The 13,365-nt window shown below is 38.8% G+C and overlaps 1 protein-coding gene across 1 annotated transcript in view; it reads left to right on the top strand.

Annotated features, from left to right (window-relative positions):
• Positions 1-13,365, top strand: part of kcnh2b (potassium voltage-gated channel, subfamily H (eag-related), member 2b) — a 405,497-nt gene that overhangs the window by 375,106 nt on the left and 17,026 nt on the right. Inside the window, exons 10-13 of the mRNA XM_041814336.1 lie at positions 1,037-1,191; positions 3,823-3,917; positions 4,337-4,477; positions 9,518-9,717. Coding sequence (XP_041670270.1) covers positions 1,037-1,191; positions 3,823-3,917; positions 4,337-4,477; positions 9,518-9,717 — 591 coding nt within the window. The remainder of the gene's footprint in view (positions 1-1,036; positions 1,192-3,822; positions 3,918-4,336; positions 4,478-9,517; positions 9,718-13,365) is intronic.

Genomic DNA, 13,365 nt, shown 5'->3' with positions numbered 1-13,365 from the left:
GAACTAAACTATCATTGATTTGATGATCCAAAACACTGAAGTGACACCACAGTGTTAAGTCATTACAGTTAAGAAGGTTACGGTGCCACAGCAGAAATTATGAAATTCATTTCATAGAATCAATTTAACTTGCAATCAAGCTGAACATGCATGCAATAACTGAAAAGAGTCACTTTAATCAAAATGAAAATGTTCCCAGGTTGCATCACTGGTACAGCAGAGTTAAATCTACATCACTGTAAATGCGCTTGTGTTTGTAAATGTGCTTATTTTCCTCTGAAGTCTCTGGGCAGGTTATATTAGGTGCTATGGTTTTGTAAATGATGGAAGAGTGAAGTGATTGAGGTGTTAGCTGGAGAGTTTAATGATGTGGGAGGTGGATGTTTGGAGGAAGAGGTGGGAGGTAGATGAAGAGGGAGGAGAAGGTGAGTTACACTTGTAGGCTGCTTGAGCCTTCTGATGATACTTCCCACGTAATGAGGATGAAAACCAAAAGAGACGAATTCACTTCAGCTCCGGCTCAGCACTGTATTATTTAAGGAGTGTGCAATAATTTAGATGCTTTTAGAAATAATGGGGAGCTTTTGAGTAATAACAAACTAATAAACTGTAATTAAGCCATCTACTTAGGCAAAAAGATGAATGTGGAAACTCCCCAACACTCTGCTGTGCCAAGTTTCACTTCACTGATGCTGTCCTTAAGAGGCCATAGAGCCAAGAAAGAAGAGATTTTCTTCAGCAGACATGCACTAGGCCCTGTGCCAGCATGGTAATCGGCCTGTTATTTATTTGTTGTACGGACATAGAGGGGGCCAGCTGAACACAAGCAGAAATAAAAAGGGAGTCAGGATTTACCTCCTCCACAGCAGTGAATCACATCAGGACCCGGACGGGGCTGCACCACCTGTGTGTGTTTGCGTTAATGTGCCTGTGTGATAAGATGACAGCAGGTGGGAATGTAGCGAGGTGATATCACAGCCACTTTGTTTTCTGCCATGCTGTACAATACCTTATCTGGACTTTTTCCTCCCATCAGACCACCACTCTGATTGGTCTTCTGAAAACGGCTCGTCTCCTGCGGTTGGTGCGAGTAGCCAGGAAGTTGGACCGCTACTCGGAGTACGGTGCAGCTGTCCTCTTTCTCCTCATGTGCACTTTTGCTCTCATCGCTCACTGGCTGGCCTGCATATGGTACAGTAACAAAACACTGTTTGATGATCTGTTAGCCATGTCTTTGTCTGTATTCAACAGAATTTGTGTTATACAGCACTATACCAATATTCTGCACACAGTTGTTTAATTATCCCAAAGGGAGGTGATTTTGCAGCTTTTTTTTTCATTTTGTTTAAAATGAAAATCTATTTTTAACTCTTTAAACCATGTTAATGCTAACTACATTCATTGGAGCTTAGGCCCTGTAACAGGCCAATAATAAACTCTGTTTACTTTTTGTTACACTCAGAGTGTTCATAACCAAAAATGTCCCATTAAAACCAATTAAAACAACACATTCTGAACCCTCAGTAATGCAGTAAAAGCATGAATTTTATAATATTATACTTTCATTCTAGAGTCATTGCTGCACATCTGCAGTTTTTCCTGTTTGTCACCAAATGTCACCTTTTTCCCAGATCTTGCATGAGAGGAATTGCATGCTTTTTTCCTGGTTTCATTTATGGGCACTATTGGAACAACTTGTTAAACACTTAAAATATAAAAGATATAATAATGCATGAAATGCAAGTTATTGCTTATTTTTTGCATATTCAAGGCTGTGATCATGTTTTTAAGTTAATCGTGATTAATCAAGGTCCACAATTAGTGCACTGATTAATCTCATACTTTATTGTCCCTTTTAAAACACATTAATTACTCCACAATAGCATCTCCCTGCAGCCACAGTGATATTAAATTAGTCCACCACTGTTCCCTAATGTCTCATTTCAATTAAGAAAATCACAGACAGCTCAGTGTACAAGTCAGAAGTCATCTGCCCATTTTTGATGACCTCTTATTTCGTTTACCATCCATTGCAATTTCTTTTTTTCCCCCATGGTTCAGTCTATGTCTGAATTTAAACTATATTTAAAAGTAGGTTTGTACCCAAACAGGAAGTCCATGACCCTTAGTTTAAAACAGTGGAAAAATCCCAAAAGACACATAAACGGTGTGAATGCAAAAAAGTGGATTTTTAAAATGCAATAAAATGGGTGCAATTAATCGCAGTTAACTACAGAAATTCTGAGATTATTAGTTTAAGATTGTAATCTTTTAATAGCTCTATCTTTTTTACATTTTAAAAATCAGTTTTTTTTCCACTTGATCTTGCTTTGAAAGGGTTAAACTCCTCAAAATGATCAATATTTGGTATTTATGATCAGCTCAGATCTTAATTAAAAAATAAATACAAACAAGTGAAAAAAAAACCTATAATGTATAGTATTTTTAATTGCAATTTATACATGGAGTCCATTTTTGGTTGCTTAACCCTGAGTGTAACGATTGGTTAAAATCTTTAATAAAAATAATAAGTATGCAAAACAATATTAAAGCATAAAAATCAAAGTTGTCATCCATTAATAACATATTCAAGGCTGTAATAATCACCTTCAAGGAAATGCAATTTGCATGGATCAAAGGTATGTGTTTATTTATTTATTTTTGGCACTGAAAGGGTTAAATTCTCAAAAATACATTCATATTGGATATTTATGATCAGGTCTGATCTTAATTTTAAAATGAATGCAAAAGAAGTTGGAAGAATGTATTGATTTATAGTTTCTTTTTATTTCTACTTATGTATGGTGTCCATTGTTGGGCACTTACGTTCAAATATTTATTAAAAATAAAAAATAATCATAATGCACAAAAGTCTAATGAAAACCCAATATTTAATTTTTTGTGTGTTTTTAAATCACAAACAATATGGTTTTGCACTTAAACTGGCATTTAAGAGTCAAGCCCCCGCATATAAATAAATGAATAAATAAACTGAAAAATAGATGAATAAATAAACAAATGAATGAATGATCATGTCTGATATTGTAGAAAAATTAATGCAAAAAATGTAGGACAGTTTTTGATGAATATTAGTTTTAACATTTATGTATGCTGTCATGCATGAGTGTTATAGTTTCTCTAACAAGATCTGAGGGATATTTTTTTCCTTTTTTCTTTCTTATTAGGGTGAGGAAGTACTTGATGTGAAATTTAGGTTAGATATCAATGCCAATGTTTTACATTTCCACCATGGCAACATTTTCTCTCATGTTTTACTATGGAAACAGACTGTAGTTTGTCACACAGGCCACTTCTTCTGCCCTGTAAATAATCTTTTTTTTTTTTTGGAGTCAGCAGTTAGGTTTAGTAGATGTCAGCATTAAATTGTTTGGTGCATCCCTATAAATTAGTGTATAATTTGCTTTCAATGAAAATAGTCCTGTACTTCAAATTTTCTTTTCAAAATGGCTGAACATGTTGGACACAGTGGGAACTCAGAAGAACACATTATAAGCCCTATATTTACATAATAAACTATGGAAAAAGGGTTAATATTTGGAGATCCTTTGTAACTTCTTTTGTGGGTTCATCTTTTTTTTTTCTTTTGCTTTTGTCCTTATAACATTATTGATTGTAATTAATTTCTGATGATGATTTTGAGCATTTTTATTCGCTTTTTAAGCACTTTTGAACCCTTTTATGATTTTTTTCTTATGTTAATCGTAGTGTGTTTTTCTTTTGACTCAATATTATTATAGTCCTTGCATAATTATGTTGAATATTACCATATTTTTACTGTGTAATGTTTGTTTTCTATTTCAGGTATGCCATAGGGAGTGTAGAGAGGAATGGATCCATTGGTTGGCTCCACACACTGGGGGACCAACTGGGGAAACACTACAACGACTCCATACCAGGTACAAAGAGGAAAAACAACACCTGCTTCCATAACTGTCGTGGTGTTATCTTTTGGTTGTATGCAGTCACATGACCCCGAATGATGGTGCAGAATGTGGGAGACAGCTACAAAAGCCTCAAAAGTAGCTTAAGAATGTTTGTTTTTGTTTTTGTTTTTTTTTCACTTTGATTGCTTGGCATATGAGCTCAAAACATCCCTTTTCATTGCATTTCTCAATGCAGAAATCACCTCTTGCCCCCCATCTGGAGTTCTCTGCTGCATGACAGCATCTGCAAAGAACCTATAAAAACCTTACTAATAATAAAATTATTCAGTCATGGTTTGTCCAAATCAAATCCATGTTTTTTTGTGGGAAATCTTTAGTGACCCTTTCTTATCAATAACCTTATTTTGGATGTTTAACCCCCCCCCCCCCAGGTTCAGGACCGTCCATCAAAGACAAGTACGTCACGGCTCTGTACTTCACCTTCAGCAGCCTGACCAGTGTGGGCTTTGGAAATGTGTCACCAAACACCAACTCTGAGAAGATCTTCTCCATCTGTGTCATGCTCATTGGATGTAAGTAATAATAAGAATGAAGCTTTAAGGTGTCCCCAGTGCTCAATTTGTGAATCCTGGGGTCTGAAGTGTCAGAACTCATCAGTCTTCTGATTAATTATCAACACTGCACTGCACTGCAGCACAACAGAAAATAACACTTAAGAGCTTGTGCTTGGCTGTTTGTGTGGCAGAACAAAGCAGCTATTGATCCCTGTGCCTCCTTTTCTGCCTGTCTTTCTTTGGGCCTCTTCTGTCCACTTTTGCAAAAATGTCAAAAATGCTTGATCTTGTCTTGTTAACGTTATTGCCAATCTGACCTTTTATTCTACCTCAACTTTTAAAAATGAGACATAAAAATGAATGCATGTAGAAAAAAGAGATTCCACTTGGATGTATTTGCAAACTAAAACAACAACAGAACAGAGGACAATAAATATCCAACACAGTTTGACAGTGGGAGATGCTGGATCCTATCATGTAGGTGTCAGTCCCAATTATAGCACGATCCACAGTCACAATAACGCTTTGTCTTTGACCGAGTGGAATAAGGTGTTTCAGCAAAAGGACTCGACAGAAATGGAATTAGGTGCTATGAAACCATGCCTGACGTGCTGAAATAATGATGGGGATTCACCATGCTGTGTGCCTTCATTGCCAGTATAACATCAGATTAGTCTTTGCTGTGCTGAAGCTCCATGGCAATGCCTCTACCTTCATGACCAAAGGATTAAAGGGATATTTAGGTATTTTTGAAGTTGGTTTATATGATGTAGCTGGCAATAGTTGTAGGATGTAGGATATTCATACCAACAGGGAAGCTAGACTATACAGCGTAAGATATGGGTACAGGTTATCTGCATAAGTGAGCATTTAGTGAGTTTAAGGTAAATAATAGTCTAAGAAACAACGTTAGCTCAATTGCACGCCTTATCAAACATTTTCGAAGCGTTTTATCTTTCACCCAGAAAGCCTCTGTGTTTGGCACTATTTTGCAGTGCAACATTCAGCCTGTTTTTCTCAGAACAAACAGGAACTAGAAGTTAACATTCATATGAGCATATCTTTGTAAAATATGATCAGATTAAGGTGTATGATACACCATTTGAAAGCTTGGAATCTACGCTTTCATAATGTGTAAAAAACTCAAAAATGACCTCGGACGACTTGCAGGACTTTTTACCAGCTTTGGTCACATTTAGAGTCACCAATTAACCTAACAAGCATGTCTTTGGATTGTGGGAGGAAGCTAGAGTTCCAGGAGAGAATCCACGTATGCGCAGGGAGAACATGCAAACTTTGCACAGAAAGGCCATGACCGGGATTTAAACCAGGAACGTTCTTGGTGTGAGGCAACAGCCCCTTCACTGCTATGCAGCCCATAACAAGTATCTACACAGATAAATATCTGTTGGATGCTTGACTGTTAGTTGTTAGAGTAGATATGTTAAGTGACATTAGACAGGGTAAGTAAATATTATACATTCTTGTACCTGAGTGTATATTCTCTGAAGAAGTCAGCCACAATAAGGCCACTCCGGTCAAAAAGTCTGGCTATGCCACTGCAAAATATCCCCTTGTTAAGTGCTTAACTCAGCAGCATTTGGCAGCAAGAAACCAAGGTGTGTCTGCTCAGGTGATGGCTGAATTTCAAACAGGATATCATAACTGTCATCACAGCATTTCATGACACACCAGATCTTGCTGAACTTTTCTGCAGACTCCAGTCAGCAAAAATAACTTTCTGAGTTTAAGAGTTTTCTAAAATTCCTTTTTTTTTCTTGTAATATAATATTTCTATTTTGGTAACAGTTGCTGGTCAAAGCTATCGAGCATGCTCTTCATTCTGGAAGCGTATCTCCTAATGATTTATTAATAAAATCCATCAGCTGGGATTGCAATATCCCCTCTCATGCTTATCAACTCAACTTCCTTTCTGAAAAAGTAATTACCTCTGCACACTGGCAGAGCCCAGGACCCCATTGATCAGGCAAACTGCAGGATGAGAATTCAAATATGGCATTTAAGGGTAACACTAAGTCTAAAAATGACTAAAAACTAGCTGCAGCTGGTTCTTTTTCTTATTTTGGCATTGAAATCAGTTAAAAATGCAAAATTGCTTGCTTGTATTTGCACAAAGGTGTAATCAAAGACCTGGAGGCTCTTATTCAACAGGGCCTTTTTCTGTTTTTATTTTTAGTTTTGGCTTTTTTTCCTCCTCCTGACAGTTCTGCCAGTTTCTTTGCCAAAAATCACAACCTGAGGCTTGTAAAATTTCCATTATCCAGGCACTAAATTCTGCATCTCTGAAAAAAGAAATATGCTGCTATGGGCATTACAAAAGTTGTTCAAATAGAGTCTGGGATCAATTGTGTCCTTTGGGACTCCCACGGCCGTATTGTCACTCTCACACAAAGCTTTTTTAGTGGCCGACGTAGATGATGATGGAAGCTGACAGAGGTTTGGAGGTTAGCAGGATCCAACATGACAAAAGGACAAAACAGGGAGGCTCAAAAAAGATACAACACAAAACGCTATGTCCTCTGCAGACAAAACCCCTTAGATCAAACTGCTTTACATACGACTCAATTCTAAATCTGTGGTATAGACTGAATCATTCTTTTAACAGCAACGAGATAACATTAACTGCTAATACACATTTTTAATGACTTCTAAAAATGTATGAAGACAGTTCCAGCATATTAAATGAGTTTAAACATTCATGTATGATCTTGTTTTGTTATAACTACACTTTATTTGAAATTCCAGTGGAATGTTTTATTTGATTTTATCTGAGCCTGCTGTGAAATAAAATACAGAAAAACATGTAAAGAGAGAAAATTGCTATATCTTCCTGTCTACCTTTAAAGTTAAGTTCATATTTTTTCTATTCTGATTTAATTCTTAATGTTTTGAATGGAGGAAACTAGGCACCGCTCATCACCAGCCCATTAGCATCCCAACAGTGAAGCAAGATGGTGGCAGCATCATGCCGTGGGCGTGTTTCTCAGCAGCATGGACTAGGTGACTGGTCACGGTTATAAAGCACAGATGTACGGAGGGCTACAAAACATTAAGTGGCCTCCATGATTCTCAAATGGAAGAAGTTTGCATAACCAGTGGCCTTATTTATAAAACATTACGTAGGATCCATACTAAAAGTGCAAGTGCGTCCAAAAGCTGAAAATGGCGTGCGCCAAAAAATAATCTGGTTTATAAAACCGTACGTATGCACACCTGCAAGCACTTTTCCCTTTATAAATCACAGTCCACCTGGAAGATTGCGCAGGTGGATTCATCTCACATCCCACCCTTTACACACCCACATTTTACCATGAATGGTCAATGCAAAGTACCTCATGAATGCTTTCACATATAAATAAGCCTGCTGATCAACGACATTTTACGCTCAATCATGGCAGACAAGACAAGGAAAAGGAATTTCACACAGACCGAAATAGAAGTGCTTGTTGGTGAGATGGAGGCCAGAAAAATTATTTTATTTGGTGGCCACAGTAGTGGCATCACTAATAAAAGAAAAACAAGCGAGTGGCAGCACTGTAAATAGTGTGAGTGCCACAGAGCGATCTGCAGTCTTTTCCCTGCGCTGCTGTGCGTCAGGATGAATGAGTCATGTGTTGACCCAGGCCACCGTGCCACTAAATTTGTCAAAACCAGGTTTGGGGTACAATTAATTTGTACATTGATTGTATGCACATTTTTTTGGTTCACATAGACAAATTCATTTTCACTTGGAGCCCTTACAGCAACGTGAGTGCAGTCAGTTGCGCCGAATACATTTGGGAAACCGGACATTGCTGCAAGTTGCCTTTTAATGTTGGCCTGTGTAAAGAAACCCAATGTATTGACTGGTCATGTTTTATAATGCCATCCAAAATGGCTGGCATTAGTGTGGTGAGGGATGGCTCCGATATCCCAGACCTAAGGACAGAATTTAACTGTATTATATCATACCCAAAAGGGACTTTAGCCAGAAAATGTAATATTATATATTGTTAATCATATCAAACACATACCTGTCGGCTAATTCCCCCTGGAAGGAGCCAGTTTCCAGAAACCCCAGAGTGGTCAGTATCATGCTGTGGGGGTGTTTTTCAGCAGCAGTGACTGGGAGATCAGTCAGGGTTAAGGGAAGACAGTAAACCACCAAAGGTCAACTCTGTGAATGTCCTCGAGGCCCAAGCAGAGCCCTGACTTGAACCCTATTAAACATCCATGTCTGTCCACTGACGGTCCCCATCCAACAAGACTGAGCTGAAGAGGATTTCCATAGAAGGATGGCAGAAAATCCAAGAGGAATCTGGCTGCAGACCTCTATTGCAGGGTGTTTCTGGCTCATCTGTTGCTGACCTCTACAATGGGGTGACCTTGACCCTGAGGCTGGAAGTGATGTACTAACCCTTGTTGTGTATTTTTTTTTTTTTTTCATTTTTCAATTTTATTTCTCTCCCTCTTACCCTAACCCTAACCCTAACCCTCTGTGGGTTTTCCTTGGTATTGCAATGAATTGAAAGTTTTCCTCCTCTGTACTTTTTAGATTTTAATTCATAAAATACTGGTATTGTGAAACATAGCCACCTAATCCAGGTGTGCAAAGATTATTGGGTCAAATAAAAAAATACAAGGCTGTAATGGCCGCCAAAGTTCCCTCAACTAATCACCACACTGGATGCCACTCCTGTCAGCTAAGAAAAGGGAATCTCAAGCTACAATTTAACAGGGCTCACTGAAATTGGAAGATTAGAAAATGTTGCCTGGTTAGATGAGTCTCGATTTCTGCTGCAACCCTTGAATGGTGTCAGAAATTGGTGTAAACAACACGAAAGCCTGCCAGACCATCAACAAACATGATGCAATAGAAGTTAAATCACCCTTCATCCCTATTCTGAATCTTGGTTTGAACTTCAGCTAAACATCTTGACCACATGTACGTGCCAAAATGCATTGATTGCTGCCATGTGATTGGCTAATCCCCTTGTTTACTCCCACTTTGCATTTCACATATCTAATCCTTACACTCTCCCTGTCCCCTTCCTCCAGCCCTGATGTACGCCAGTATTTTTGGGAATGTGTCAGCCATCATCCAGCGGCTGTATTCCGGGACAGCCCGCTACCACACCCAGATGTTGAGAGTGAGAGAGTTCATCCGCTTCCACCAGATCCCCAACCCGCTTCGGCAGAGGCTGGAGGAGTACTTCCAGCACGCTTGGTCGTACACGAACGGCATCGACATGAACGCTGTGAGTGCTCACATCTAGTCTGTTCATGAGTGAGTGCTGGCATGAATACACACATGTAGAGTGTTGTTGAGCCTGCGTTGTACATTAATAGGATGATGTGAAGTCTCAGCATGCATGGTCCGACACCATCAGAGAAAATAGGAAGGATGTGAGTATCATACATACTATGCACACTCTCACACACTTACACACAAACATCCTTAGGCATGTGTAAAACAGCACTTTAAAGTATTTGCAGCATACATGACAGGCATCAGTCTGCTTACTTGCATAAAAGCCTAACACTCTTTTCACATATTGCCCCATGCTGAAGGAAATAAATGCACTATACATTCTCACAAACATGGATTAAAGGAGTGATTTCAACATGCTTGACCTCTTCCTGGCCTTTGTGAGTCACAGTCTATAGGAAGATGCTGCTAACACTCACATACACACACAGACATTGTCCCATCACATCTTCTGTTTCTCTGTATTAGTGTTATGAAGGCTCTGACCTATATGTGGCATGCATGCAACCACAGAGGCACATGCACGCACATGCATAGTCCTTAATATGGCAGCCACATGAAATCTATGGATGAAAACATTTCATGTAGTGCATGGGTCAGATGATGTCATCATCAGATATTATGTGTGGCAGAAGTGAACAGAGTATATGGATCTATGATCATGCATTGAACTCATGTTTAGCTTCTAAGTAAACTGTCTTCCCATGGTGGCCGTGTTCCTGTGAGATCACACTCAAGCAGGCCAGCTCAGGTGTTGTTACCTTGTTGTACTTTGAATCTAAGGTTGTTAGTCATATATACGTTGGGATTCTGATAAGTGTTTTAAAAGATTGCTTCATAACTGAAAAGATACTTCAGTGACAAAGGATATGTACATTCCAGAGAGAGATGGGACCATCATTTGTAGTGGTGTGAATCCCTTCTTCTCAAAATGATTTGATTAGAATCTCGATTCCCAGGCTACAATTCGTTAACTGATCATTCATCAAAAGATTGATTTGGTTCAATCTGATCCAGTTTGGTTCGATTTGATCTGAAAAAAATTGACTGCTGAATCCCAGTAACCCTTTGCTTTATAAAACTGAGAAAAAAGGGAAACAAGATGACTTCGAAACAGGCTAAGTGTCTTTGAGTTTATCAAAGATAAACCCCCCGACACAGTCCAACAAACACTGGACATAAGGACCAGCTTGTCTCCCATAGTCTACTTCCACAAACTTTAAATTCCATAGTTGTTATATACATAAAATATGTATGTATACTATAAAAAAATATAAATATATATTCCCTTGCTTACAGTATCGCAATATATTCTAATATATTGGAATCGGCATCTTTGGATTCTTGGATCATTGAGGTTTCCCTCATTTACAATTATTATTATTAAGACAAAAGGTGCAATTACAATTATTAGCTCAAATAATACAGATTTTTCTACCAACATTAAATATTACAGTACTTAATCCTTCGAACCTCTTATGTGTGACACCACAAGAACATGCCCACTGACCTCAACTGTTTTTTCAGTTTCGATTTTCTTTTTGTTTTTCAAAGGTGTTTTATAGTCTCCAGCTCATAAAATCTCCTTTAACAGTTTAATATCTCTGCCTTTAAGTTTGATAAAGCATTCCCAGGATCTAAATCATTTTAGTTATCCCCTACTGAAGTTTTATCTCCATGTTCTTGATGTCTACAGAAGCAGTTTAGTATTGATCTTTAAACCTGAATATTGATTTTTGAGACAATGCATTGTGCAGCCATAGCCCTTAGGCTGGCAGCACATTAAACACTTTTTCAAACCTGAACTGGACTAAAACTGGGCTCAAAAATGTCTAGTGTGTAGCCAGCCTTAATAAGACAATGGGGACTTTTAAAAACGCATAAAGACAGATAGTCTGACAAAATCACTGCTTCTATAAGCGTCCCTTCTTAGGTTTACTTTACTTTGACATGGTTTGTATGCCACTGTCTGAATAAAGATAGAACTAATATTTCTTATTACATGAGACTGTTTGGGGACAAATTCCAACTGTAATTATTTATTCATTTACAGAAATCCGGTTTCATTTCAGTTTAATAAGAGAACCAGTGAAGTAGAAAGGAAATACATTTGAAGAGTCCATGAGAAGCATTTTCCCATGCTATCCTCTTCCCTCCCTATGTTGCTGTCTTTAAAGCCCAGCGAGGTGCAGTGTAGTGAGCAGACCAGATTAGAGAATATTTACTGTAGTCATTATTATTTTGTGGAATAGACCTCACATATTTGTCTCCACAACTGATTCAGCCAGCTGAAACGTCCTTTCATTCATGAGGATTCAGAGCATAGTAAAGCGGCTCAGAGGAGGAACTGAACAATAGAACAGAGATGTCTGGAGATGCAGAAATATGTTAGTTTGTAATGACCTCTTATCTCTGTGTTAGTGTATGCAACATGTGCAGTCAATGGCAATAAAACTTGAGGATCAGAGTACTGGTAAAGCCAAATGCAGCTCCATTAAGTCATTTTAATAAAATGGAATGTACAGTTCATTCAGAAAGTATTCAGACCCCTTTCATTTTTTTCCAGTTGTGTTATGTTGCAGCATGATGCTATGGTTAAAAAAAACATTTTTATTCTCATTGATCCAAACTCAGTAACCCATTACGACAATGTCAAAACAGAATTTTAGAAATTTTTGCAAATTTATCAAAAATAAAAACTTTCAGACCCTTTTCTCAGTACTCTGTTGAAGCACCTTTGGCAGCAATTACAGCCTTGAGCTTTGTAGAATTTTCTGCTATTCTTCTTTGCAAATCCTCTCAAGTGCAGTCAGGTTGGATGGGGATTGTTGGTGGACAGCCATTGCCAGGTCTCTCCAGAGATGATAGATAGGGTTCAAGTCAGGGCTCTGGCTGGGACCACATTCACAGAGTTGTCCCTAAGCCAATCCTGTGTTGTCTTGGCTGTGTGCCTGGGGTCATTGTCATGTTGAAAGGTGAACTTTTGGTCCAGTCTGAGGTCCTGAGCACTCTGGAACAGGTTTTCATTGAGGTTATCTCTGTACTTTGTTCCATTCAGCTTTTCCTCGACCCTGACTTGTCTCCCAGTACCTGCTGCTGGAAAACACCCCCACAGCATGATGCTGCCACCACCATGCTCACTGTTGGGATGGTATCGAGCAGGTGATGAGTGGTACCCGGTTTCCTCCAGACATAATGTTTAAAATTAAGGACAGACAGTTCAGTCTTGGTGGTATCAGACCAGAGAGTCCTTCAGGTGCAGTGATGGTTGCCCATATGGAACTTTGTCCCATCTCCACACAGCATCTCTGGAGCTCAGTCAGAGTGACCATCGGGTTCGAGGTCACCTGTCTTAGTAAGACTCTTCTCTGATTGCTGTTTGGCCAGGTGGTCAGCTCTTGGAAGAGTCCTGGTTGTGCCAAACTTCCATTCGAGAATTATGGAGGCCACTGTGCTCTTGGGAACCTTCAGTGCAGGTCCCCAGATCTACACCTGTCAACAATCTCTGCAGGCAGTTCCTTTGACCTCATGGCTTGGTTTTTGCTCTGATATAGATTGTAAGCTGTGAGGCCCTGTCCAGATCAGGTCCAATCAATTTAACTGACTACAGGTGGACTTCAATCAAGGTGTAGAGACA

The sequence above is a fragment of the Cheilinus undulatus genome, linkage group 19 (assembly GCF_018320785.1).
Source record: "Cheilinus undulatus linkage group 19, ASM1832078v1, whole genome shotgun sequence".
NCBI lineage: Eukaryota > Metazoa > Chordata > Actinopteri > Labriformes > Labridae > Cheilinus > Cheilinus undulatus.
This window is presented reverse-complemented; position numbering and strand designations above follow the sequence as displayed.